We start from the raw sequence: 27500 nt of genomic DNA on the forward strand, positions 1-27500 counted from the left end.
TCTTCTTCTCTTCCTCGTTATTAATTCAACTTCTCTTCCTCTTTTTTTCTCTCCTCTTTTCCTCATTTGTATCAAGTCTATTTTATTTTTCCCAGTTTGTTGACAGTAATCTTAATTTTTCTTCTTCCTCCTCTTCTTTCTCAGTTTTATTATGATTCCTTTCCTTTCCGTTATTTTTTCCCTTCTCATTTGTAGCAACAATTTATTTTCCTTCCTCATTTATGATAACGAAGCTCACATACGAATCTGAAGTGAAAAGGGATGATATTTATTTTTCTTCTTTTTATCTTCTTTCTTTTTCTTCCTTCTTCCTCCTTCGTCCTCCTCAAGCAGCCTTCCGTCATTATACGCCGGAGAAGGAGGAGGAGAAGGAGGAGGAGGAAGAAGAGGAGGAGGAAGAGGTGGTCAATATTGAATCTTACCAAGAAAACGTTGATAAGGAGTAGTAATAGTAGTAGTAGTAGTAGTAGTAGTAGTAGTAGTAGTAGTAGTAGTAGTAGTAGTAGTGGATAAGTGGAAGTGATTTAATAAGGTAGAGAGAGAGAGAGAGAGAGAGAGAGAGAGAGAGAGAGAGAGAGAGAGAGAGAGAGAGAGAGAGAGAGAGAGAGAAAGGTCTAATGAGAGAATAGCTTCTGGCAAAGATGGGAGTGGTAGTGGTAGTGGTGGTGGTGGTGGTGGCGGCAGAGGTAGTGATGGTGGTAGTAGTGGTGGTGGTGGTGGTGGTGATGGTGGTTAAGTACGAAGATAAGAGAGATGGAAATACCCTGATAATTATGGGGTATAGAGGGATAGGGTGGAATGGAAGGGGCGAAGAGAGAGGCTGGGAGAGCGGGAGGGAGATGGAGAAAGAGGGAGAGAGCGGGAGAAAGTAAGAGAGGGGGAGTGGGTATCGGTTAGAGAGAGAGAGAGAGAGAGAGGTGAGGGAGGGATAGTTAGAGAGCTTACGAGAGGAGGAAGGGAGGTTTAGCTGAAGGGAAAGGAGGAGGAAGAGGAAGAGGAGGAGGAGGAGGAAGGGGGAGGGAGGGGACCGGCTCAGTTGGAGGTCTAATTACCCCTAACATCCCCACCCGCGGAGGATCAGAAACAATTACCAACGTTTATATGGAATCAGATGCTCTTTGTTACTCGCTTGCCATTACAGTTAGCGGGAGGGAGGAACGACGCGAATGAGAATAAGAACAACGCAAGGGGGAACAAGGAAAGCAAGAAGAACAAGAACACAGAAGCGATTAAGAAGAACAAGCACACAGAAGCGATTAAGAACAGAAACAACAAGGAGAACATGAAGATTAAGCAGAAATAGAACAGAAAGTGATTCAGAGGAGAATAACAAGAACAACAACAACAACAACAACATGAGAACGAAAAACAAGAAGAAAAGAAAAAGAACAACAATAACAACAACAACGACAATAACAACGACAACAACAACAACAACTACTACTACTACTACTACCACTACCACTACTACTACCACTACTACTACTACTACTACTACTACTACTACTACTTACACATCGACAGACAAAAATGAAAAAGAAAAGGGTTTAATTAATCAACACACATTATTATTATTTTGTTTTCCCGGAGGAGGCGACACACTGAAGGATTATCAGCTCACGCGAGAGAGAAAGAGAGAGAGAGAGAGAGAGAGAGAGAGAGAGAGAGAGAGAGGAGAAGGGGGAGAGTGAGTGGGGGAAGGGAAAGAGAAAAGGACACAGTATCCAATCCCTTACAATGGAATCAGCAGCGGAATAATAGGCTTTGGGATAAAGAGAGAGGAAAAAAATACCTTCCCAGCCTCCGTCATTATAGGAGGATCACTCACCGCCTATAGTTTTCAATCCTGTTTAAGAGAATCCAGTATCGTTTCCCTTTGAGCTGGACCCTGTTTGCGTGGCTTTGTGCTTACCCCCTGCCCTTAAAGACGGATTCAGGGAGGTTCTAGGGCGCTAAGGGCCTTGGAGAGTGAAGAGGACTGGACATAAGGGAGAGGAGAGGGACACAAGAGCAGGGAGATGAGAGAAGGCGAGCCAGGAGAGAGAAAAAATGTAAGGGATGCTAAAGAACCTATGTTGGATCCTCCTTTATTCGGGTAGTGGTGTTGAGTCTTCCTGGAACCTTTGGGAAGTGATCAATGGGTCAGGTGTGGTGAAGGGAAGGTAGTAGTGGTGGTGGTGGTGGTGATGGTGGTGATGATACCGAAGGGTTTGTGTGTTGATAATGAAAGGGAGCCGTGGTGTAAGTGATGCAGTAATGTAGTAATGTTGTTGTTACACACACACACACACACACACACACACACACACACATACACAATACATATACTGATTCCGATCTTTTCTTCTTCTTCTTCTTCTTCTTCTTCTTCTTCTTTTTAGTTGTTGCCATTTCTTGTTAAGATTTACAATGATTAACCGTCTGTGTGGGACTTCTGTCAGTGGAACGAAAGTATATGCAGGGGAGGAGGAGGAGGAGGTGGAGGAGGAGGATAGGAAGGGAAGACAGGAGAGGACAGGAAGGGAAGAGATAAGATAGAAAAAGACAGCGAGGAATAGAAACAAGGAGGAAAAGGAGGAGGAAGAGGAAGAAAACTGCGCAGAAAAGGAAGGAAAGCGGTAAAGTTGGAAAGGACAGCGAGGAAAAAGATAAGAGAGGAAAGAGGAGGAGGAAGAGAACGGGACAGAAGAAAGGAAAGAAGCAAAGTTGGAAAGGATAGCGAGGAAAAGGAATAGAAAGAAAAGAGGAGGAGGAGGAGGAGGGAGCTTCATGAGGGACAGAGGGTAACGGGAGGGTGGAGAAGGAGTCAAAAAGGGCAGAGGGGAGGGGGAGGGAGGGCACGTCATGGGTAGGCCTGTGATGGGTGACTGTGACGGGCCCACAAAGCCAGACGGCTGTGTGAGTGACGGCTGGGGTGAGGGGACGCCGACGCCTGACACTCCCATCACCACTATCACCATCACAATTACTGCTCCCCATTCCCTGCACGCCCGCCACCCGTCACTACCACACGGGGCATGAAATGAAGCATGGGGGTCACGGTTGGAAGAAGATTGTTATAGAAAAAAATAGTAAATAAATAAGCGCATGCAGTTGTTTTAATAAGTTTGTTTAACCCACTCCATAGCAATCTCTGGAATATGGAGGTGATAGCAAGATGTGTACCTCATGCTAATAACACAGATAGCTGTATTTTGAAACGCTCTCATAACAACTATTTTCAAAGACAAAACTAAATAGTTGGTTTTACATGAGTATTTCTCCATTGATAGCGCAGATTTCTAATTAAACTGTCACTAGAATCATGAAAATTCCATTAAAAATATAAATGACTTCCACAACAGCCTGTTAAAAGAGGGATGAAACGAAACGTGAGAATACCAACCCATCTGGTAGCACTGTCTTGAGTTCTACCTTTTCACAATTTCCCTTTCCTGCTGTTATTTTCAATATGTACCATCTTTCCTGCATTTTTCGTCTCTATACATCCTCTCTTGTTTTCATGTCCTATGTTGTGGAACTCTTCCGGTGGCTGTCTTGAGTTCTAACCTTCTCATCTTTCCGCAGGGAGCAAGGAGACCGCCTTCATCTACGCCGTGACGTCCGCCGGGGTGGTGCACGCTGTCACGCAGGCCTGTTCCTCTGGTAACCTCACCGACTGCTCCTGCGACATGAGCAAGCAAGGCCTGTCGACTCCTGAGGGATGGAAGTGGGGAGGCTGCAGGTGAGAGAGAGAGAGAGAGAGAGAGAGAGAGAGAGAGAGAGAGAGTAATGACAATAGACGAATAAAATAGCAGACTTCACTCAAGCTTCAATCCTCATCTTAGTGAAGGATGATAAAAAACCGGTAGATTTGAATGGTGAACTCGTAGATTATAACCCGAGAGGAGCTGGAAAGCGAATATCAGTTCCGTGATAGATTAAATATACCGACCGTTCCCTTCCAGCGACAACCTGAGATTCGGAGTCCAGTTCGCGCGGCAGTTCGTCGACGCCCCAGAGAAAGAGAGACACAAGAAGCTGAAGAGGAGAAGGAACCTAATGAATCTACACAACAATGAGGCAGGACGAGAGGTGAGCGGTGTTTTTACCTTCTTTGGACATATTTATACGTACATCTATCTGAACATTTTTTTATTATCTGTCTATACACTTACTTTCTAACGTTCTTACCTTTCATATTCATCCACATGTCTTTCCCTCCCTTTACACAGGCAGTGGCGCGCCTGATGAAGATGCAGTGTCGCTGTCATGGCGTGTCTGGCTCCTGTGAACTGAAGACCTGCTGGCGCTCCATCCCGACCTTCCCTGTGGTGGGCGACTACCTGAAGGGAAAGTACCTCACCACTCTCAGGGTTAGTGGCTCTTGGAGTTTTAAGGTGACGAGATAACGAAGGAAGGAAGAGAAAAAGCAGGACTGAGCGAATAAAAGTAGATGAAATACAGCAACTTTCAGACTTGGTTTCTTTTTTAGAGGCTCATTGTTCCTCGTTGATGTATGTGTGTGTGTGTACGTGTGAGAGTGGTGGCTAATATCCCTTGTCTTATTCCTGTGTTGTGAGGAAAGGTTTGTGCTATGCGTTAATGTTGTACTTTACAATCCACAGCCACCACGGAACAAAGTAAGACATTGGTGTTGACTATTATTGTGTTCTTAGACGAGATACAGAAGGTAGTCACAGTAATGATAATAAGGACAGCTTTGATTGATTTCCTACTAAAAAGGTCTGCTTGATTTAAACTGTGATTTCCTAGTGACATTTATTTTTTTCTTCTTTTCATTAGTACTATAAGTTTTTTTTTCTTTTTTAATATTGGCAAATTTTCAAACAATTTTATTTAATCTTGTGTAGGAGCCCTGCAGGCCACATGGCATCAGGGGAAATTAACCAAAGATAGTTATCAAAAGCATCACAGAACACAACACCTCATGGCAAAGCTTAAAGATGAAATAACTCAACCAGCAGTTCACACACAAGAAGATGCGAGGGTCGAGATGGCGCGACTCGTCCCGCCGGAGGAGGAAGCGGCGCGGCCGTCGCAAGCGTCGCTTCCTGGCAGAGAAGGATGAGCTGGTGCACATCCACAAGTCCCCGAACTACTGCATCCAGAACCCCAAGAAAGGGATCCTCGGCACCCACGGCCGCTTCTGCAACAAGACATCCAATGGCGCCGACTCATGTGACCTCCTGTGTTGTGGCCGGGGGTACAACACACAGGTGAGGTGGCCAGCGCAACATTGGAGTAAAGAGGCATTATTGAGTGTCACAGCCAGAGAGGAGACATTTAACAGACATGACCTTAGCCACTTGAGACAACGTACATAGGTCTGACATATGTGTATAATAGCAGTATATTCATTGTTTATGGAGTCATTTTGTAATTTTAGGTGAAAGTAGATTATCCTGTGTACTTTGTCCCCAGGTTGTGCGGTACGTGGAGCGCTGCCACTGCAAATTTGTGTGGTGTTGCCATGTCCAGTGCAAGACTTGCATCACCAACGTTGATGTTCACACCTGCAAGTAGAGGAGAGGCTCGGGTGACATGAATGTTTAGGAGCACCTGCCTTGTTCACCTGATGGGAAAGAGTTGTGGCTCATGAAGGAGTCTTGGACTGTTTGGGTGCTGTAGAGAAGATGGTGAAAGATATATCATCCAAAACTTGAAAGCCGTGAATATGTTTTGTGTTGAGCGACAACCGACTTGGCGCCCAGACTCAAGAATGCTGAGCGAGATGCTGCAGCTGGTTGGAACACTTCAGAAATATTACATGTAAATTTGCAGCTGTTTAGTCAGTTTTAGTGGTAAACTAACAGCAAGATAGTGCTTTAGTGGTGATGATCAGGTAGACTGTGTGAAAGCCGAGGTAGCCTCAAGCATTGGGACTCATCACACGCCAGTAGCTGAGAGAAATCAGTGTTTTCATTACCACTGGAAACTGTCATGTGTGTCATGGCTGCCACTGTGATCCTGGCCCCCACACATGTGTGGTGGGGTGCCAGCGTCACCTGCAGCCCAGCCACACCACACACCCGACCTGATCGCCCCTCATCAGAAAACAAAGTGGTACTTATCATTGTGTGTTTTGGTATTGTACACTCTGGCAAGGCATCCTTAACTGTCCTTCCAGCACTAGGCAGCCAGTGATGGGTCCTGCAATCCACACACATCTATCACCCCAAGGAAGGCCAGGCAGCCCCAGGGGAGGAGCAAACAGGAGTGGCTCCAGCTGCTTCCTTGATGGAATTGCCGAGTGACAAGGTGTTCCCCAAAGGCAGCTAGACGGTGCCAGCCAGGCAGGCCTTGGCTGCCTCCACCACATCCACCACCACCACCACCACCGCCACACACCCAGAACAAGCCACGCAACAACCTCCTCCTCCTGAAGGGGGTGTCGCCGTTAGTCGTCCGAGTAATGGATCAAAATATTTTGTGTGAAATATATTGCAATAAACTATATGTCAGACATTTACATACTATTAGCTATGATTGGACTTACCATTACCTCATATTTATGGTGTCGTGTGTACAGTGGTCCCTCCCAGTGGTAGTTTCATAAACTATGCTGTGTTTGTATATAGTGAAGATTATTTTGCTTTTTATGCCCTTTACAAATGTCTCTTGAGTTTATGGCTGAGATTAGGATATTCTTGTTCAGTATCAATGGAAGGACAAAGCAGCAGGTGTTTCAAGGCCGCCCCTTCCTCCCTGCCAGTCCTCAGCGGGGTGGAGGGGCCGGCTGTCAGAACATTTACACTTGGTAGACACGTGCTTAGCCAGAATAAACAAAATATATTTACATTAGTACCTTTGAGTTTATGTGAAGGCTGTGGCAGGTGTCAGCGCTCAGGGGCGTGAGGCGTGGCACAGGTAGAGAGTCAGCCTGGCACTGTCATCTCCTCTGCACCAGGCATCACACATTGATCACTTGCCCCTCACACCCTCAGTCCCTGACTTGTCCATAAATGCATCAATCATAATAACATGAGATCCTTTCTCTGTAACATATGCATATAAATTAAGAAAAAAAAAATGTGTGTGTGTGTGTGTATGTGTGTGTGTGTGTGTGTGTGTGTGTGTGTGTGTGTGTGTGTGTGTGTGTGTGTGTGTGTGTGTGTGTGTGTGTGTGTGTGTGTGTGTGTGTGTGTGTGTGTGTGTGTGTGTGTGTGTGTGTGTGTGTGTGTGTGTGTGTGTGTGTGTACATCCATCTCCCAAGACAAGGTTCAAACAGTCAGTCTGCCTTCTCTCCCTTGCCACACCTCTGCCTCTGAGAAGCTGCTTAACCTGCCAGTCCTGCAAGGGAGTCAACACCAGCTTCATGTTTCTGTAACTGTCATTCTTACCTATTTCTGCCCAATCCCTGCCTATTTATGTCCATTCCCACCAATTTGTACCACATTCATGTCCACCTCTGTCCTGTCCAGCTCATCCCAGTTCCCTCTCCCCTGTCCCCACTCCTCACCTAATGGTTTCACTGCAATCAATTGGATCAGCAGGCTGGGGACATGATGCCTCAACCTGACCATTCATAAAGTGCTACCGTTCTCAGGGTCCCGCAAAATGTTTCCATAAATGCTTTTCATCAGTGGTTAACAAAGGTTGGATCATGTAAACATTTAATTACAAATGGAGATTATGTGATGTCAATTTGAAAGCTGATAATATTTTGTGCAAGCCTTATTTTGTTACAGGTTGAATATGTATTTTTGCGTTTGGAGTGAAATACAAATAAAGTGATGCCAAGAGTATAAAGCAATAGAAAGTACAGATATATATTGTTTATCAGCATGAGTTCAGTGCACGTTTATAGTATTACAACTGCAGTGAACATCCATCTTTCATTTACCGTCATGAAGTCAGTCTCTGCGTCTTGGCCAATCCCCACACTCTTGCCTCCAGGATGCTGATGTTCACTCCAGGACTCCCATGTAAATACTTGTATCATATGAGGCACTAAAGCAGAGATGTAGAAACTCATACATGTATCAACTAGTGTAGGTCGTGCTGTCTTAGGGTCTGAACACTAGTTAAAAGCTTTCCATGTGTCTGTCAATGGAGGGAGAGAGACGAGTAGAGATGTATGAAGACAATATGAGAGTATTTAGAGCTATGGGTTGTAACAAGAGTGAAATATATTACATTTAGGAGAATAATTTAATCTTTGAGTAGGTGTATCATTAAGCCTTGTACTGCTATCGAACTCTGGTTAGAATTAGCATTAAAGCATAGCTCGTTACTGCTGAGTGTAGTTCTCTTAAGCTCCACCCTTGGTCAATGAACTTCAAGAGGGGTATTTAAGAAGGTAACATCACGAACACATGAGATTATACATGATAAAGTTAGTATATCATTCAGAATTGACAATAGGTTATATCCTAGCCTAACTGTGTCACAACCCAGTCAACGCCTTCCACTCCCCGTCTCAGAAACAACTGTTCAAGAACTGTGTGCTGGTGAAGCGTTGACTGAAACTTTCAAACATTCAATATAAGATTAGAAGATCAAGAGGAAGGAAAGGCTCTCGACACATCCAGAAGGCCATTAACTCTTGTTCCATAATTTGCTTCAGTTAGTTTGGTGTTGATAATAACCATGCGTATAAAAAAAAAAAAAATTCTCCACTAACGCACATGAAGACGTCTGGAATCATTGATACCATAACGCCGCGCGCCTTCTGCCCGTGCAACACACCGCTGGAATGAGGTGTGTGTGAGACTGGTGGCGTGTGGTGTTCATTAATCTCTTACCGAGCTCTTCCACAAACACCCAGACAGACTCTGATTCACACTCAACATCTTATCAAAACGTGTTCACCAAGAGATGTATTGATGTCCTCAAGAGTACCCATTGCCGTGCTGACCTGTAGAGGTGCCCTTGGAAGCAGAGGGTGTGTTGACTCGTGCTTCCCTGGATACACCTCCCTTGCCATTTGAACCTGCTGAATCAGAGTCACGTGCTAAACGGGCTGAATTCTTGATTATTTTATATGTATTTATCCTACTCGTCGTTTTCTCAAATTTTATAATTTCTTCCTCTTTTCTCACTTTTCTATGCCTCGCTCCTTTCCCGTCTCTCTATCTTATAAGCTCTTTTTTTCTCGTATAACTACAAGGAATTGTAAGGAAAATGGATGAAGTGTGTATGTTCAAATAAATAGACACTTGGTGGTTTCCTTCAGTCATTTACACAAGTTATTGGAGCTCCGAATCTGTTTCGTCATCTGGTTCTGTTAATACTCATTAATGTGTTTATTTTGACGAAGAACTTGACAGAAAATTATTTGATATTAGTGATAAAACTCTCTCTCTCTCTCTCTCTCTCTCTCTCTCTCTCTCTCTCTCTCTCTCTCTCTCTCTCTCTCTCTCTCTCTCTCTCTCTCTCTCTCTCTCTCTCTCTCTCATTTCCAAAGTCCGTTTTTTTTTTTTTTTTTTTTGAGAAGGAAGCCCGCCTTGACCTAGATCAACGGAGATTTGTATTGTGGCAATAAACTAGCCCATATAGCGTGTTTGTTTCACCACCCTAGCTTCTTTGCCTGTTCCTCTCATTTACTGTAATGTCCGAATGAAGCAAGAACGGGGGGAAGTAAGGTGAATAGTAGTAGTAGTAGTAGTAGTAGTAGTGGTGGTAGTAGTACCTAGTAGTGTGTCATTGAATGAAAGCATAGATGGATTAGAAAGAAAGGAAATTATCTGAATAAACGGTGAAAAGGACACTGAAAACAGTTAGCCAAATAGATTCATAGATAGTGGAAATACTATGTCAAGGAGAATGAAAACCTTGACAGATTTTTGTATGTATTAGGCTAAGAACGATAAAATGATGATGATGATGATGATGATGATGAGAGAGAGAGAGAGAGAGAGAGAGAGAGAGAGAGAGAGAGAGAGACTTACTCGAAATGTTGCTTCCGAAAGAAAGAAGAATGGAGGAAGATGAGATAATTAATTTGATGATTAAGTTGGGTAAGTATTTCTATCTGAGAGAGAGAGAGAGAGAGAGAGAGAGAGAGAGAGAGAGAGAGAGAGAGAGAGAGAGAGAGAGAGAGAGAGAGATTTTCCTGGCGACGCAGCTAGCGCCTTCTCGATCCTATCTATTCGGAGAGGGTAAATTACTACTCAAGAAATATTCCTTTTGGTATTATACCACCCCTGCAGTCAGGTGTCAGCATTCTTGGCGATGAGATGAACAGCAACCTCTCCTTCACCACCCATGTCAGGAAGACAGCCTCCAGGACCGCAAGCAGGCGTCAGTCAGTAGGCGCGTCGCACATCTCGACGCAGGGTGCAAATATCTATGGTGCCCAGTTCCGCCTCTGACGCCTCTAACGTAGTCTTGCTTCCCTCGTTTCTTTGTCTCCTGCTCAAGGTACTACACCACACCCAGTAGCTCACCAACCAGGAAATAACGCCAGGTCAGCAGCTTCCTCCATTACAGCCCCTGCGACACTGGTGAAACGTGGCTGGCCTATGCTTCTCGCACAAGATCCACAAGAAGGGCGCTCCGCCCCTCGCCAATCGCCACACACGGCACACAACCGTGGACGACGCCTCACCCTCACGCCACCAGACACTCACTCGAGGGAGCAGTGGCTCACCGTGCTCTTCGCCAGGATCGAGACGTTCATTCGCTCCTTCCTGTTGAGATACAGTACACGGTCTGTCTGCGACAGACTGAGATTCGCAACGCTGCTACGATAGGCGTTTCGTTAATGTCTGGCTGGTGTGATAAAACTTGTGATTCTGCATTTTCTTGTAACTTAGTTGTTTTCATTACATTATAAATATAATAGCTGACACCTCACCGGGAACTTTTAGCTCTATATAGCACAAAAATGTAAAATTTTCCTATTATTATATGACTTCTGAGAGAGAGAGAGAGAGAGAGAGAGAGAGAGAGAGAGAGAGACCACTGTTCTGACACGTGGAGGGAAGCCACAGTCAGCGGGCAACCCTCCGAGAGTCCGAACACACCCAAAGTAAACAACATCATGGGTCATCAGCAGCGGGACGTGGCTCTGCTTTCCTGTCTCGCTATCCTGGCAGCCTTATGCACTACAGGCTGCGCGGGGGAGGACTTTTACAGCCACTCTGTGAAGGACCACCAGGGCCAGGACGTGGCACTGGAGTCCTACAGAGGGAAGGTACGTAAGTCAATGACACCACAAGCTCTGTCCCTCCTCCCGCCGGTACCTCTTCTCCTCTCCTCCCGCCTCCTCTATCCCTTTGCAGCCTCTAGTGTGTTATGCAGGGCTGTTAGGTGTTAGTTTATGTCTGGAAGTGAGGTTAGGGATGATGTAGTGTAATAGTGCCAGGGGTCATTAACCTGTTGGGTATTCAGGTGGGATCCCGCTACGTGGAGCGGGACCACTTCCTAACGCGGACAAATTAGCCGTGCCACCCCCTTGCCGTGGTGATATTGATGAAGAGAAATGTAAGAGGTTGGTAATGTCCAGCTAAGGATATTGTGGTGGGGAATAAAGTTAGTATTATATCTATGGGTGTGTTGTTATCAGGTGGTTTGTGCCTTTTTTCTTTCTTCATTGCCATGATGATATTAATGTAGTGAGAGGTGTAATAGGTTGGTTATGTCCAGCTGAGGATATGGTGGTGGGAAATAAAGCTAGTAATTATCAGGTACCAGACATAAAACAGTTTCAGCCTCGAGTTTGCCTTTCAGTAATTACTTCCTTCACTCCACTGACCATTCACAAGCACTTCATTCATCCATTATTCCTGATAGCCAAGTAAAAGTTTGCATGACAACTCAACCATTTCCTTATTCTAACATGATATTTTTTTCACAGTGCTTTTATTCCTCACAGATCATCTCTGAATAGACCCAACACTTCTGCAGATTTTCCTTACTATTTTTCAGGTTACTTTGGTGGTGAATGTTGCCAGCTTATGTGGCTACACAGAGAGCACATACCGAGCCCTCAAGAAACTTCATGACATTCTCAGTAAGTGGGAATCAAACCTTGTGTGTGACTAATGATTTCACTATTTGTGAAGTGAGTTAATATCTTAGTATCACATCAACATATATAATATAATCTACACAGGCAACATCTAACCATGATAATGTTAAGAAAGACACCCTTTAGTTAAGTTGCCTAGTTATACTGTTCTAAAAATTATTAATGTACTTTTTGTAACACTCAGGTTATGGCGGCCACTTTTCGGTGCTGGCTTTCCCATGCAATCAGTTTGGTGAGCAGGAGCCTCTTGATATTGAGGACATCCTGGAGCATGTGACCTCAGAATATGACGTGGAGTTCCCGGTATTCAACAAGATTGACGTGGTAGGACCAAATGCTGACCCAGCCTTCCGACAACTCATTGGTGAGTTGTCCCCACAAAGCAGTCACTACTAGATCATTATTCCCTTAATCATTTACAACTTCTTAGACGCTGTTTTTTAGTATTTAAAATTTTTATTATTTCTGTAGCCTAGAAAAGAAAAAATAACTTTATATTCTCTTTTTTTCACTTAACTGTTTCTGTAGTGTAGAAAAGAAAAATTACTATTTTTTTGGGGAATATGCAAATTTTTTTTACAATGATTTGAATATTAAGTAAGGACAACCATAGCAGTAAGAGAGTTAAGGAATGTTAGTGTTTATCCTGATAAAAACATGAGCAAAGTTATTTAGGCATTGATTAAGCTGAAGGTAAGTTTCAATGTTGTTTTTTTATGTCACCTCAATAGATACTGTGACTGTGTGTAGGTAACAGAGTCTTGCTTTCTCAGAGGATTCTTGCATTGCTTTTTATGTCATCTCGATACGTGCTGCAGCTGTGTGTAGGTAATCCAGACTTTTGCTTTCTCAGAGGATTCATCAATTGTGCCGGACTGGAACTTCTACAAATATCTGGTGAATGGGTCTGGCCGGGTGGTGGGGGCTTGGGGCACCCGTGTCACCATAGAGGAAATCTTTGATGAGATCCAGGCTGAGGTGGAGAAAGCGAAGAAAGCAGCACCAGCAGCCAAGAAGGAAGCATCGCAAAGTGAGGGTGGCAACAAAGATGAACTCTAGTGGTTTTAGGTAACTGGTAATGGTTTGCCTTCTGAGATTCATGTGTACACTGGGTTTAGAGGTACTTAATACTAACGTGTGTGTGTGTTGTAATTATATGAGGTAGTGAGTACAGTATTGGGAGGCTAGTGGTTGTGGCCTTACTGTGACAGCTCTAACCTTTATTGATATTACTCTCATCTCGTCTCAAAGAATCTCAATTTGATGTGGTAAGCAGTCATGTTTTGTCTTCCGTGTTGTTACCTGTACATGATTGTGGACGTAGTATACACATATTTCTCATGGGCTTTTGTTGACATGTTTTCTCCCAGGCATTTGGCAGCTTGGTGCAGAATGTAACATAATTAGCTCATTTTTACATAACATGATTTAAATTATATGGCTTTTTGTTAACTTCTATAGATTATATTTTTTACTTGTTAGTTGTCACAATTATATCTAAGCTAGATCAGCTTGGTAATGATACCTGACATTATTTTTATATGAATTCTAGATAACAATTTTTGTATGAAACTTGGAATATTTTAACCCAGAGCCTATCTATTAAGTTAACAAGAATTGCACATCTTTCAAAGCTCAAGTGGTTTAGATTCTTCACAAGTGTGTGAAGAATGGGTGCTATGAGTGACAGGATTGTGTGAATGTAGTCATGGCCCATCACTTAACATGTAATGTTATAACAGTGGGAAGTTGAGTGGCTTTGTGGTGTGGTGCTTGCCTCAGCCTGTAGATTGTAAGTTCAGTCCTGGCTCTGAGCAGTGTTCCGTTTGATACAGCATTCTCTCATAACCCTGACCAGCATTACACTACCTGGTTGTTTTGTTGCCATGATTCCATCCCCAGTGTTACAGCAGTGAGTGTGATAAACTTGATATTTCAGAATGCTACAAGTTTTTTGAGGAAAACTCCGGGACCATGACTGTCATACCAAGTGATATATTTTTGCACAAATTCAATGTTGTGGTGTCCTTACTAGTAGTAGAATCATTCTGTGTTCATGAAATATAAGTTAAATTCATGCAGCTAATCATCCTGCTGTTTGTACCAGTTGTCCCATGATAAAGAATGTCAATGAGTCTTATGTTTTTGTTATGAATCTAGCAGGGTTCTAGAGTTCATACTTATGCATCATAGTGTACTCTTGCCAGGTGTGAATGGCAGAGGGTTAAACATAGGGACAGCATTCCAGTGAGTGATTGTTGCTAAGACTGCATTGTGCAATAGATTTAATTTTGGCAGATTTTGGAAGAATAAAATTGAGTATACTTCTGAGTATGTTTACTAAGAGGTACTTTGTTCCAATATACACTGAATGCTGCTTTATGAAGAGTCAATTTGTTTTATTCACTTCCAAATTTGAATCAGATATATAGGTTAATGTCTCATGAGAGAAAATTGTGTGGAGAAAGGTAAAGTTTATTATGCTAAATTTTGGAGATATGTCTCGGTTAATGTAGAGAAAAGTGAGAAGTTGGTAGGGCATTTCATAAAATTTATAATCTTGGTTTACATTCAAAATATAATATGGTGGGCCACAAGGATGTTCCTTTGTACTGGGGCTGACATGGCTAAGAGGGAATGATGTGTATGAATGTGTGGTGCCTTGTCTGGACCATCCTGTGTGAGACTGCTGGCCTAGTTTATGGATAGATAGGCAAAGAAGGATATCATATAGAGCATAATGTATAATTTTATTATGCATCTTGAGTATCTATTACATGAGCATTACATTACTCACAGTGGTTACATAGCCGCTACAGTAATGGAAAAATTCAGAAGATAGTTTCCCTCTTCGTCCTTGATTACAGTGTTGGAGCTATCTTTTAAGTTTTGGATTCCTGTTTGTTTAGATTAAAAGTCAGGCAGGGACAGTCATGGCCACAATTCCAGCAAACTGCTACACTCCTTTCCACTCATCATCATCATCATTTTTTTTAACATCCTTCTCTTCCCTTGTGAGGTTGGATGGATTACAAGTCTTACCCATTTTTAGCAGATGCAGATGATCCCCAATGTCCATCCTTCTCACTTCGTCCACATGCCATCTCCAGGTCTTTGGTCTTCCTACTTGTCTCCTTCCAACTAACTCCACTGTTTTGCACTTTCCTCTCAATCTCAAACACTATGATCAGCTCACAAACTCCTGATGTTTGAGACGCTAAGCAGCAGAGGATTTGTGGGTGCAGAAAGATGCAAGACACAGTGGAAGTGAGCACTGCTTGTCACTGGTACTTCCCAAGACTGTACCTTAATTTTTCACTTAGCTTACACAAGGTTTTAGCATAACTGTCATGGTAAAATGTGTCCTAAATGTGCTTTGCTTGACTCTCTTTGATTTCATACATCTATACTATTTGTTCATTCAATATATTTCAAATAAGCATTTGGTTTAGTTTGATTCATTTTGATGGAAAGATTCTGCATGGCCTATTTTGATTAATTTTGATTGAAAGATTGTTTGTCTCGTTTAAAAAGTGCAACAACTTGTACAAAACAGTGCAAAGAATTAAAATACTGTGGTATGCATACATGAAATATCCATCTACTTGCTATTTGATGAGGAAGAACAGCAGCATCCGGATTTAATTTCTATTACAACATTATACTGTAGCAAGAGTTGTATGACAGCACTCAGCAAGCTATACAAGATTTGACTGCAGCATTTGTGAGATGCATTAGGAACTGTGAGGAGGCGACAGATAAGTTATTGTGCGGGGAAGTGGGTGAGTGTACTATTAAACATTAGAAACAAATCTTACTACTGCAGCTAATACTGGTGATAAAGAGTACAGAGAACACAGCAGTCATGTTCTGAAGAGCTGGTTAAATGCTGAAAATCCTTCATGTTAAGACAGTATTGAGGGAACATGAAGAAAGTCTGAGAGGAAGGGGTTAGTACAGGTAGACAAGCTGTAGGAACTGGCATGCAATGAGAGAGGAAACACAAGTATAATGAAATATTAAGGGAGGACTTGGAAATAGTGCTGTATTTTGACCTATTATAATGGCACTGTGAGGACATGGCTATGATTGGAAGGCAGCCAAAGTGTTCAGACAGCAAAGGTTAACTCCCCATAACATGACAATAATGAGATGCAAGAGCATACTGGTGCCAGTAATGTCAAGATTACTGATTTTAAATGGAAAATGAATAATCCAAGATGATTTATGAAAGCACTTAAAAAAATAAAGGATTTGATGATGAATGTTAGACAGACAGAAAGGGCAGATGAGATAAATTTATATGAGGACATATATTTGTTAAAGGAGTTTGGATGGAAGTTTCAGTACTGGCCACCTCTTTGGGGGAAGTCCTCAGAAAACAAAATGTCAGAAATCCAACAACTGCCAAAGATCAACACTCACTGATGCAATGACAGATACTTCCATAGACTTCACAATGCATAAGAGTCTTCATAACTTTACAAAGAACATTACAGGATGCTATTGCATCATTAACCAACATTACCACTAATATCACCGTTGACTGAATTGCTGTGTAATCGTAATGAAGATAAAGAACATAAGAAAATAAGGGAAGCTGCAAGAAGCCATCAACCCTACATCTGGCAGTCCCTGTGGATATGTTGCAGTGTTTGTTTACATCCTGCATGAAGGGGCACCAGGCGTCTTCACTGCCATGAATTATATTACACACATGATGAAGGTCTCATAAGTCAACCTATAAATCAACAATCACAGTAACTTGCTGAAGCATTCTCTTTAACATTACCCTAACCATGCCATACAAAATAACAACTAAAAAACAACAAACATTAAACTAACAAACTGAGGTCACTGATTACTGACTCCACTCTGGGTATGAGTTTATCTCCGTATTTCTTTATGATCATGTCCTTCTTTGTGTACACCAAAAACTTGCTCTTGCACTGGCTGTACATCTCCCGGGGACAGCGCTTCTTGTAGTGGTTGATCTGAGCTAAGGAAGTGTTCATTACCAAGTTACGCTTCAGTCTTGGGTAGAGGGATTCAAGTGTGTAGTGGTTGAAAACTGTCAGGGAATTCTTGGTGGATATGAAGCTCTTGACAGAATGACCATGGATGCTGAAGTTAGCGCTGCGAGTTGTGTGCCGCAGCATGTGGAAGTAGGAGGGAATCTCTGGGTCAGACGTGGCATTGAAGACATCAAAGAAGTAAGCATTTTGGGCTGAAAATGATGCATATTTCTCAAGGGACTTTGGCTGCTTCCTTTGTAATTTTGTGAACATTTGTGACCAAGTGTGGCCACCGACTGGGATGATGACCTCGTCCACGTCCAGAGGCACAATGTAGTCATACAGATATATGTTGCGGTAGAGACAGTCATTGTACGGGATGAGTTCGTTTCGCCGTTTCTGCCACAGTGCCTTTTTGAGGTAGCGTGTTCGTTGCTTGGGTTCATTGGGTTGGTCTCCTGGCAGAGTTAGAGGCACAGCCATCACCTTCCCTTTGCTGTGGTAGTAATCCAACACTTTTGCCACATTAGGATGCACAGTGTACTTGTACATGAGAATCTTATCAGCACCTAGGATAAAAATCATCTCCAGCCATTCAATGAGCTTCACTGACACATCCTCTTCAAAATTCATTCCCTTGACACACACAATGTACTTCCCCTTCCTCTCATTCCTCTGCCAAGCTTTTATTCCGTCGTGATGAATCTTCAACTGTGTGGTCATGTTCTCACAGGCACGGTAAGACAGGGACACAAACTCAGGATATGGACGATGGTCATGCACTCGTAAGGGGACAGGACATGAGAATAAATATGTGTGGTATATGTCAGGCTTAGGTTTGCTGTCCCACATGGGTTGCCAAACTTCTGACACATCTGCCCTCACAGCCACTGGGTCCTGCTCTCTGGGGTACCACAGGTGGCAGTAGTAGTGGTCCTCCTCCTTAATCTTGCCCTGAGACATACCAAGGATCCTGACATAGTGGTAGGTGGTGCCTCCAAAGATGTATCTGATGTCGTAGTATGAGCGGTACAGATAAACTCTCTTTCCATTAACTTTCTGCCAGATTGCATTGTTCCAAGTTATGTTAATCTCTGTCGTCTGGAGGGAACAGTTACGAACCTCCAGCGTGTAGAAGTGAGACTCAACATCCGACCCGACTAATGTTATATATTCATCATTCTTCCTTAGTCTGGCTGTGGTGAGTCTGTTTGGTCCTGGGGTGGTGGGAGCAACAACCCAAAGCAGCAGAGAGTACAGGATCAGAGAGGAGATAGAGATCAGAACCACCAACACCATGCCATGAAATAGAAGCCTCATTTTGTTGGTTATCACAGCATCAGCAGTTATAAAGCCAGCATATGCTCGTCTTGTGCCTGGTTATATATTCCATGGAGTTAACCCACTTCATATCATTGTCTGGAAGCACTGGTGTGAAGCATGTGCCTTCTCCTGGAGTTGAGTCATCAAGAATAGGTGGAAGGGGTGTTCATGTGTGCTCCTGTTGTGCATCTCTCAGCCAGTAGAGGGGAGTGCAGAGCAGAGGGCGTGTCATGCTGTAATAAGCACATATACTAAGTATTCTAGCAAAGAAATGTTAGATGAAATTTTGCATGTTTTAGTTGTGGAAAAAAGCACTTTGCCTACTACATTATTGTTCTCTGCCTTGATGTATTCAAAAGATTGTGAAAATGTTGATACCAAATGATTATAACCAAATAGGAGTAAATATCAAACATCAAAAGCCTATATTTGTATATTGAGCAAGTACAATTAACCAGATAGAATTAATAACAAATACATGAAAGTTGAATCAAGAATAACCCTTCATTAGATAAATTAACTAGTGTTTAGATATTTCTTACTGAATCACAAAATGCCCACAACTTAAAGGCATAATGTGTTACGTATTCAGGTGTAATGAACCCTCTCCTTATCAATGCACCATCATACCTTTAAAAAAATATCTCACATGACTTGTGACATTAATCCGCTGTAAGAGATCTGGCCTTTGCTGTTTCATCTGACATTTTTCTGCACCAGCATGACACATCATGAATAAGCAGAATCACTGGACCATGACCCATCATCAATGCAGGAATATCAATGAGGCAATCTTGGATATTTTTAAGACGCAGGCACCTTTCAGTTCTGTTAGTTTTGGTTGGCTGAGTTTGGTCAAGTTAGGATCTGTTAATGTTAGGTAAGTTAGATTTTTATGGGCAGTATTATGTGTGTGATGCTTAAATAGTGCCTGTATTACCTTAACTCAGATTTTTTCCTCTGATGAAGCAAGTCTAACCTTTCATACCCAAGCTTGATGTAAAAGTTTCATAGGAAACTCTTGTAACCATTTGGGTTACATCAGCATCCCTAGGTCTGGCATTCCTAGCCTTAGACAGTATACCTCTCCTGTACACACCCCTCAGTACCTACCCAGCCTGTACTCAACCCTATGCTAAAGGTACATAGATTACTGCACCAAAGATCAGCATCACTAGGGTTGAGCCTCACTGCAGCATCAGGCATCATTCTTTTAAAAATGGTCTCTAGAAAAACCTTACCTAACCTATATTCAACCCTTTGCATAAGAACTATAGGCAGTATCAATGCTAGATAAGGATGTTACACTGACCTTATCATCACCTAGCAACATCCTTATCTTAAAACTATCTCTAAAGACACCCTACCTTGAGACACCCTACCTAATCGAACGGAACCCAATGCAGTTTCATTACTAAAGAGCATGACAGACTTCACTATCACCCACCAGCATTCTTATCATAAAACTCTCATATGCAACTTGACACGTAATGCAGCCAATGAAGAAAACCACATAGGCACCAATATAAGAAGGGTCAATCACCACACGAATCCTACTCCCTGCGGGCAAGAGAGTTACACCCGTATCTTACTCCTAACTCTTAAAATACCAGCTTAAGTTGATGATTTGCTACAAGATATGGTTGCCTGTCACCTAATTCTACCCACAGCAGGTTACAAAAGCTATTGATGCTGTAGAAGTCACCTGTCACGTAAAATGTTAGCGAGGCACCTGTTGGAGAGAGCGGGTAGCGAGATCAGGCAGGGAGAAGTGGTTGAAGGGGAGACAGTGACAGGAATAATGTTTTATCATAAACTACACTAAATTAGTGATCGGAAGGTAGTGAATATCAGGAAGATGTGCATTCTACAATGTCAATCCGTGTTATTGATCTGTAAATTTTCTGTATCAGGTTATTTAGGGAAAATCGATGTATTAGTTGTCAGGATGCTGGCGACGCTTGGCAATGTTCAGTTTACATTGGCCAGAGTAACAGAGAACCTTTGTCCCGCTTGCAAAGGGAACTGTTTCATTCTATCCACGAATAAACAAAGGAAACTCAAACTCCATTTTCATCAAAACACTTCATTTACTGTCCATCACAAGTTCATCCTCACATTCATTATAACACGTGAAAGCTGTAAACCAAACCGAGATTTACTTGAGACATCCCGTCGTGTTATGAAAAAAAAAAAAACAATCTTGTAAGGAAAACCAAGTTTATTTATTTATTTATTTATTTTGCATCTTTACCGTGAAATTTTCATGAAAACATTAAAATTAAACCCCAAATAGACCATGATGATGACTATGATGAATTTGGTAGATGTTAGATTGATAGTAGATCATAGATGTGGAAAGAGCCTCAGTTTAGTCACTTTGGAATCTGACGGAGCAAGTTGACTGGGACTGGGATGTCTACCCCTGTGGGAGGAGGCGACGGTGCAGTAGCTTGAGTTCCTCCTCCATGTCTTCCAATAGCAGCTTCGCCTAGAGAGAGAGAGAGAGAGAGAGAGAGAGAGAGAGAGAGAGAGAGAGAGATTAATTAACACAACTCACTACAATACGGCTCTTAACTATGAACTGAAGAAAAGAAGGAAGAGAATCTTATATATCTAATGTTCTAGTTAAAGCAAAAAAAAAAAAAAAAATAAATAAAAAAAATCAATAAACGAATCAAGACCAAAGGCAACACGAGGCAGTTTGAGATACAATGAATTCTACCTTTTCACCCACTCACCTCAGCCGTTGAATGGAAGAGGGCCAGGTCCACATTTAGGCCGATCTTCACCGTACCCTTGTAGCTGAAGAATGACACGCCCACGCCCACAGGACCTCTGTTAGGCACCCAGAAAACCAGGTCCTCCACCCTGTCCCCCCATATGGTTATCTCCTGCTGGGGACCTGACGAAGGGACAACACATAATCAACATAACATCACTCCTCGTTTTCTCTACATTTTAGACACACGGGAGTTAAAGAAAATGATGATGCAGGATCTGTATTTTAAAATGTTTTGTTATCTAAAGGATTATTTTCAAAGGCCACTGATACTGTTAATCGGGTTTTCATGATGATTTCTGCTACTAATGGTGTCAAACCATCACCGGAATAAAAAAAAAAAAAAAAAAAAACGCTTAAAAAATCCCCATTGATTTCCACTAGGAGCAATAAAGATGCTGAAATAATTAAGAATATGAAATCAGAATTAACAACACCTTTCTCTCTCTCTCTCCCTCCCTCCTTCAGGAATGGTTACCTGGCACGTTGCTGGCACATAAGGTAATGCCCTGGCTGTTGAAGAGGAAGGAGGCCACAGGGGCGGGAAGGATTTCGCTGGTCGCTTTCACCACCCAGTACACCGCCCCCAGCGTCGGGTCCCTCTTCGTGTCATCAAGTACCTCCTGATGGCGCAGAAAGAGGGATGCTGATTCTTGAACGTGAGTGTTGCTCCTTTTTTGGTAGTGTTTAGCGTGTTAATGTTTTATGTATCATGTGTTAGTGTTTTTTTTATTTATTTGTTTTTTTTTATTGTGTATCGTATGTTGCAGTGCTTTTTTATGTAGGAGGGACACTGGCCAAGGGCAACAAAAATACAATAAAAAAAAATGCCCACTGAAATGCCAGTCCCATAAAAGGATCAAAGCAATAGTCAAAAAATCATGAATAAGTGTCTTGAAACCTCCCTCTTGAAGGAATTCAAATCATAGGAAGGTGGAAATACAGAAGCAGGCAGGGAGTTCCAGAGTTTACCAGAGAAAGGGGTGAATGATTTGAGAGGTTTGCATTAGAGAGGTGGACAGAATAGGGGTGAGAGAAAGAAGAAAGTCTTGTGCTGCGAGGCCACGGGAGGAGGGGAGGCATGCAGTTAGCAAGATCACAAGAGCAGTTAGCATGAAAATAGCGGTAGAAGACCGCTAGAGATGCAACACTGCGAGGCTGAGAGAGGCTGAAGACAGTCAGTTAGAGAGGAGTTGATGAGACGAAAAGCTTTTGATTCCACCCTGTCTAGAAGAGCGGAATGAGTGGAACCCCCCCAGACATGTGAAGCATACTCCATACATGGACTGATAAGGCCCTTGTACAGAGTTAGCAGCTGAGAAAAACTGGCGGAGACGTCTCAGAACACCTGACTTCATAGAAGCTGTTTTAGCTAGAGATGAGATGTGAGGTTTCCAGTTCAGATTATAAGTAAAGGACAGACCGAGGATGTTCAGTGTAGAAGAGGAGGACAGTTGAGTGTCACTGAAGAAGAGGGGATAATTGTCTGGAAGGTTGCGTCGAGTTGATAGATGGAGGAATTGAGTTTTTGAGGCATTGAACAATACCAAGTTTGCTCTGCCCCAATCAGAAATTTTAGAAAGATCAGAAGTCAGTCGTTCTGTGGTTTCCCTGGGTGAAATGTTTGCCTCCTGAAGGGTTGGACGTCTGTGAAAAGACATGGAAAAGTGCAGGTTGGTATCATCTGCGTAGGAGTGGATAGGACAAGAAGTTTGGTTTAGAAGATCAGTAATGAATAATAAGAAGAGAGTGGGTGACAGGACAGAACCCTGAGGAACACCACTGTTAATAGATTTAGGAGAAGAACAGTGACCGTCTACCACAGCAGCAATAGAACGGTCAGAAAGGAAACTTGGAGATGAAGTTACAGAGAGAAGGCTAAAAGCCGTAGGAGGGTAGTTTGGAAATCAAAGCTTTGTGCCAGACTCTATCAAAAGCTTTTGATATGTCCAAGGCAACAGCAAAAGTTTCACCAAAATCTCTAAAAGAGACTGACTAAAAATCAGTAAGGAAAGCCAGATCATCACCTGTAGAGCGGCCTTGACGGAACCCATACTGGTGATCAGATAGAAGGTTGTGAAGTGATAGATGTTTAAGAATCTTCCTGTTGAGGATAGATTAAAAAACTTTAGATAGGCAGGAAATTAAAGCAATAGGACGGTAGTTTGAGGGATTAGAACGGTCACTCTTTTTAGGTACAGGTTGAATGTAGGCAAACTTCCAGCAAGAAGGAAAGGTAGATGTTGACAGACAGAGCTGAAAGAGTTTGACTAGGCAAGGTGCAAGCATGGAGGCACAGTTTCGGAGAACAATAGGAGGGACCCCATCAGGTCCATAAGCCTTCCGAGGGTTTAGGCCAGCGAGGGCATGGAAAACATCATTGCGAAGAATTTTAATAGGTGGTATGAAGTAGTCAGAGGGTGGAGGAGAGGGAGGAACGAGCCCTGAATCATCCAAGGTAGAGTTTTTAGCAAAGGTTTGAGCGAAGAGTTCAGCTTTAGAAATAGATGTGATAGCAGTGGTGCCATCTGGTTGAAATAAAGGAGGGAAAGAAGGAGAAACAAAGTTATTGGAGATATTTTTGGCTAGATGCCAGAAGTCACGAGATGAGTTAGATCATGAAAGATCATGACATTTTCTATTAATGAAAGAATTTTTGGCTAGTTGAAGAACAGACTTGACATGGTTCCGGGCAAAAATATAAAGTGCATGAGATTCTGGTGATGGAAGGCTTAAGTACCTTTTGTGGGCCACCTCTATATCATGTATAGCACGAGAACAAGCTGTGGTAAACCAAGGTTTACCAGGTTTAGGTCGAGAAAAAGAATGAAGAATGTACGCCTCCATGCCAGACACTATCACCTCTGTTATGCGCTCAGCACACAAAGACGGGTCTCTGACACGGAAGCAGTAGTCATTCCAAGGAAAATCAGCAAAATACCTCCTCAGGTCCCGCCAACTAGCAGAGGCAAAACGCCAGAGGCACCTTCGTTTAGGGGGATCCTGAGGAGGGATTGGAGCGATTGGACAAGATACAGGTATGAGATTGTGATCGGAGGAGCCCAACGGAGAAGAAAGGGTGACAGCATAAGCAGAAGGATTAGAGGTCAGGAAAAGATCAAGAATGTTGGGTGTATCTCCAAGACGGTCAGCAATACGAGCAGGGTGTTGCACCAATTGCTTTAGGTCGTGGAGGATAGCAAAGTTGAAGGCTAATTCACCAGGATGGTCAGTAAAGGGAGAGGAAAGCCAAAGCTGGTGGTGAACATTGAAGTCTCCAAGAATGGAGATCTCTGCAAAAGGGAAGAGGGTCAGAATGTGCTCCACTTTGGAAGTTGAATAGTCAAAGAATTTCTTATAGTCAGAGTAGTTAGGTGAGAGGTATACAACACAGATAAATTCAGTTTGAGTGTGACTCTGTAGTCGTAGCCAGACGGTGGAAAACTCGGAAGGTTCAAGAGCGTGGGCACGAGAGCAGGTTAAGTCATTGCGCACATAAACGCAGCATCCAGCTTTAGATCGAAAATGAGGATAGAGAAGGTAGGAGGGAACAGAAAAGGGGCTACTGTCAGTTGCCTCAGACACCTGAGTTTCAGTGAGGAAAAGAAGATGAGGTTTAGAAGAGGAGAGGTGGTGTTCTACAGATTGAAAATTAGATCTTAGACCGCGAATGTCGCATAAGTTAATGAAGAAAAAGTTGAGGGGGTGTCAAGACACTTAGAGTCGTCGACAGAAAGGCAGTCCGACCTGGGGACATTTATGGTTCCCTCCCCCAGATGGGACTCCGAGGCTGGTGTAGGAGTCGCCATGATGATTTTAAAATTTTTGAGTGAAGGGTGTGTGTGTGTTATTAGGTGCTTGTAGTTTTGTGTGGAGGAAGAGAGTCGTCTTTTAGAGGGCAGGCTGTGACTGCCCCCTTGTGTTGTGAGACACAAAGGGAAACGTTCAGTGAGGTCACAGCTGGGTTTAATGATAAGTTCACAGCACCCCCTGAACAGTGCTTTAGACCTCACTGAGAGTAATTATCGTTTTGGCAGGTGTCTACTGCCTCCTCCTGCTTGTCTACATTCGTCTGTTTTTGTTTATGTCTATTTTTGGGGAGGTTATGTAATGTGTGTGTGTGTGCGTGTGTGTGTGTGTGTGTGTGTGTGTGTGTGTGTGTGTGTGTGAAGCCATGAAACCCAAAGAATGGCCAACCGCAAGCCACGTCAGAAGATCATTAGTAGGGGGGGGATGATGTCAGAAGATCGTTAGCAAGGGGATTATGATGTCATGTTCTTGTGAAGGCGAAATGCTTAAATAAACACGGATGAAAGAAAACGAACCAGTAAAGAAAGACTCATTATGTCGACATTATGAAATTTGCCTAATGTGATTTCAATTGAAGGGAAAATTATATACATGAACATAGAATATTTGAGATAAACTTGATAGCATACGAACAAAGAGGAACGAAAGAAGAAAAAGAAAAAAAGAAAAACGAAAAAAAGAAAAAGGGAAAGGAAAACAAAACAAAACGGCAAAAGAGAAAAGAGAAAAAGAAAAAAAGAAAGACAACTAACAAAAACATCAACAAACATACGAACAAAACCCGAAAACAAACCAACAAAACACACACCACAGAACATGAAGCCCACAGGTATTAGAGCACAACCTATCCACCTGTCTCATTAGCTTACCTTGACAACGGCGAGTCTCGAGTGTGGCGCCAGTGCCTTGCTGACGGGGAGCTTGACCGTGGCGATGGAAAAGAGGTTGGTGAGGGTCAGAGGCTCATGGGGGTCGTGGAAACTGACAGGCACCACTACTGTCACCTTTTTGGGCTCCTCTTTCCTGAAGGTGGAGAAAGTGTGTGAGAGATGCGGTGGTAATTAAGGAGAGATCTGGACACATGACCGTGGTGATGAAAGATGATGTGGTGGTGATGCAGGGTATGAGATATGGTGATGGGGGCTATGAGATGGTGATGAGATGATGGCTTAGAGATGTGGATGTGATGATGTTGCGTGAGGAATGGTGATGAGGTGGAAATGGTTGGCAAGATTAGATAAGGATTAGTGATGCTGCTTGGTTAGAGATGAGGATGTGATGAGGAAACGAGAACAGATGACGGTGATGCTTTGGTGATGTTACGTACAGATGAGGAAGTGGTGATGACGCTGGATTGGAAGAGATGTGGTGAAGTTGGGTTGGCGATAAGAATTAGTGATGAATAGAGATGATGTAATGACGATACTGCGTTAGGATACAGAGGAATTTATATAGTAAGATACTGATCAGAATCTTATCTTCCTAGTGACTTTGGAGACAGGAAATCGTTTAGTAGGATAGGATACTGATCAGTCTTATTAGAGTCCTATCTTCCTTCTTGATGGAGTACCTGCGGGTGAAGTGCTTGGCGAGGGCGGCGGAGAGGCAGGTCATAAGAACGTCGTTGATAGTGGTGGAGGCTTTGTTCTTCACCTGACGGAGGACACCCAGTGGCATGCCCCTCGACCACGTCATCAGCTGGCGAGACGTATAAAACTGTCACTTGTGGTACTGCTGCAGTAACCACCACCTCACCACTACTCCTCCTATTGCTGCTGCTGCTTGTACTACTACTACTATTACTACTACTACTACTACTACCATTACTGTTGCTGCTACCCACCTTGCGGCCTGAGAGAGGAAGACCATGAAGACAGTTACGGTCGAAGTTTGCCGCCACCTTCAGGATACCGAAAGGCAGCATCATCAGGGACCACACAGTCATGACAGCCCTGCAACACCGCCACCGTCACAACCTCACCCTAGAAACTCACAGGAAGGAGAAATGATGAATAGCAAAGTCAGAAGAGTTTACCTGACGATGGGACCAGGCGGGGGAGCTCCAACCGGGGGGCGAGGGAGGGGCGTGTCCACCAGGGCCTCCACACATAACCGCACGAGCGTCACACCGTCTCCGATAGCGTGATGGAGCCTTAGCAACACATTGTACCTGTCGGCGTCACACGAGGGAATAATGAAGCAGGTTAATTGGTCTCCTGTACAGCTTGAATTTTGCTTGTCCAGGTGAGAGTCGTGGTGCATTTTGACAGGAAAGACGTTGTGAAGGTAGAAGGTGATGGAAAAGGTGGAGCGAGCATGGATAGATAGAGGGGCGTCAAGTGGTGTGATGTTGAGTAAGGATGAGTGAATGTGTGTCAGGTGAGGAAGAGTGAGAGTGTAGCAGGTAAAGGGGACAGTAGCAAGGCATAGGGAAAGTGGAGGTCCTCACCTGCCATCACCTCGAGCCACCAGCAGCACCTCCCACTGCGGCTTGTCCTCAGGCATGGCCTTCGTCAGCTCCTCGCTCACGTACCACTGCAGCACCTCGTCCGTGGCATCATCGTTGCCCTTCTGCCTCTCCTCTCCTGCCGCA

General features: G+C 43.3%; 4 protein-coding genes across 7 annotated transcripts in view; 2 read left to right on the forward strand and 2 right to left on the reverse strand.

The window, feature by feature from the left end:
* Positions 1–7153, forward strand: part of LOC135114804 (protein Wnt-16-like) — a 45744-nt gene extending 38591 nt beyond the window's left edge. Inside the window, exons 2-6 of one of the 2 annotated variants that reach the window (XM_064030894.1) lie at positions 3568–3724; positions 3948–4074; positions 4215–4355; positions 4965–5219; positions 5425–7153. In XM_064030894.1, coding sequence (XP_063886964.1) covers positions 3568–3724; positions 3948–4074; positions 4215–4355; positions 4965–5219; positions 5425–5526 — 782 coding nt within the window. In that variant the 3' untranslated portion in view covers positions 5527–7153. The remainder of the gene's footprint in view (positions 1–3567; positions 3725–3947; positions 4075–4214; positions 4356–4964; positions 5220–5424) is intronic. The other variant, XM_064030895.1, reaches the window with a different exon arrangement.
* A 3779-nt stretch (positions 7154–10932) lies between these two features.
* LOC135114803 (glutathione peroxidase 7-like) lies at positions 10933–14365 on the forward strand. The gene is made up of 4 exons (XM_064030893.1): positions 10933–11140; positions 11875–11959; positions 12162–12341; positions 12831–14365. The coding sequence occupies exons 1-4, from the start codon at positions 10988–10990 to the stop codon at positions 13034–13036; spliced, it is 624 nt and encodes a 207-aa protein (XP_063886963.1). The 5' UTR covers positions 10933–10987; the 3' UTR covers positions 13037–14365.
* A 343-nt stretch (positions 14366–14708) lies between these two features.
* LOC135114801 (uncharacterized) lies at positions 14709–20150 on the reverse strand. 3 transcript variants are annotated; one of them, XM_064030889.1, is made up of 3 exons: positions 20021–20142; positions 18946–19182; positions 14709–18548 (listed from the first exon to the last, which is right to left on the reverse strand). In XM_064030889.1, exon 3 carries the CDS (start codon positions 18310–18312, stop codon positions 16813–16815), a length of 1500 nt encoding a protein of 499 aa, XP_063886959.1. In that variant the 5' UTR covers positions 18313–18548; positions 18946–19182; positions 20021–20142; the 3' UTR covers positions 14709–16812. The 3 variants fall into 3 exon arrangements, with proteins under 3 accessions (XP_063886959.1, XP_063886962.1, XP_063886960.1); XM_064030892.1 differs by lacking the exon at positions 18946–19182 and having other exon boundaries at positions 20021–20150; XM_064030890.1 differs by lacking the exons at positions 18946–19182; positions 20021–20142 and adding an exon at positions 19763–19993.
* Positions 20151–20385: 235 nt separating this feature from the next.
* The window catches only part of LOC135114800 (uncharacterized), a 9957-nt gene continuing 2842 nt past the window's right edge, over positions 20386–27500 (reverse strand). The window contains exons 2-9 of the mRNA XM_064030888.1: positions 27357–27500; positions 26943–27077; positions 26751–26859; positions 26478–26605; positions 25777–25930; positions 21576–21720; positions 21057–21220; positions 20386–20806 (exon numbers count right to left, since the gene is read on the reverse strand). The exon at positions 27357–27500 is cut by the window's right edge and continues 786 nt beyond it. Of these exons, the coding sequence (XP_063886958.1) occupies positions 20735–20806; positions 21057–21220; positions 21576–21720; positions 25777–25930; positions 26478–26605; positions 26751–26859; positions 26943–27077; positions 27357–27500 (1051 nt within the window). The 3' untranslated portion in view covers positions 20386–20734. The remainder of the gene's footprint in view (positions 20807–21056; positions 21221–21575; positions 21721–25776; positions 25931–26477; positions 26606–26750; positions 26860–26942; positions 27078–27356) is intronic.

This window comes from Scylla paramamosain, chromosome 28, assembly GCF_035594125.1.
Source record: "Scylla paramamosain isolate STU-SP2022 chromosome 28, ASM3559412v1, whole genome shotgun sequence".
NCBI classification, from domain to species: Eukaryota; Metazoa; Arthropoda; class Malacostraca; order Decapoda; family Portunidae; genus Scylla; species Scylla paramamosain.

Excerpts from the sequence above, each read along its gene's own strand:
- LOC135114801 (XM_064030892.1), bottom strand. The coding sequence starts at position 18,312 with ATGAGGCTTCTATTTCATGGCATGGTGTTGGTGGTTCTGATCTCTATC.
- LOC135114803 (XM_064030893.1), top strand. The coding sequence starts at position 10,988 with ATGGGTCATCAGCAGCGGGACGTGGCTCTGCTTTCCTGTCTCGCTATC. Across the intron at positions 11,141-11,874 it reads TGGAGTCCTACAGAGGGAAG|GTTACTTTGGTGGTGAATGT; the intron begins GTACGTAAGTCA and ends ACTATTTTTCAG. Across the intron at positions 12,342-12,830 it reads AGCCTTCCGACAACTCATTG|AGGATTCATCAATTGTGCCG; the intron begins GTGAGTTGTCCC and ends TTGCTTTCTCAG.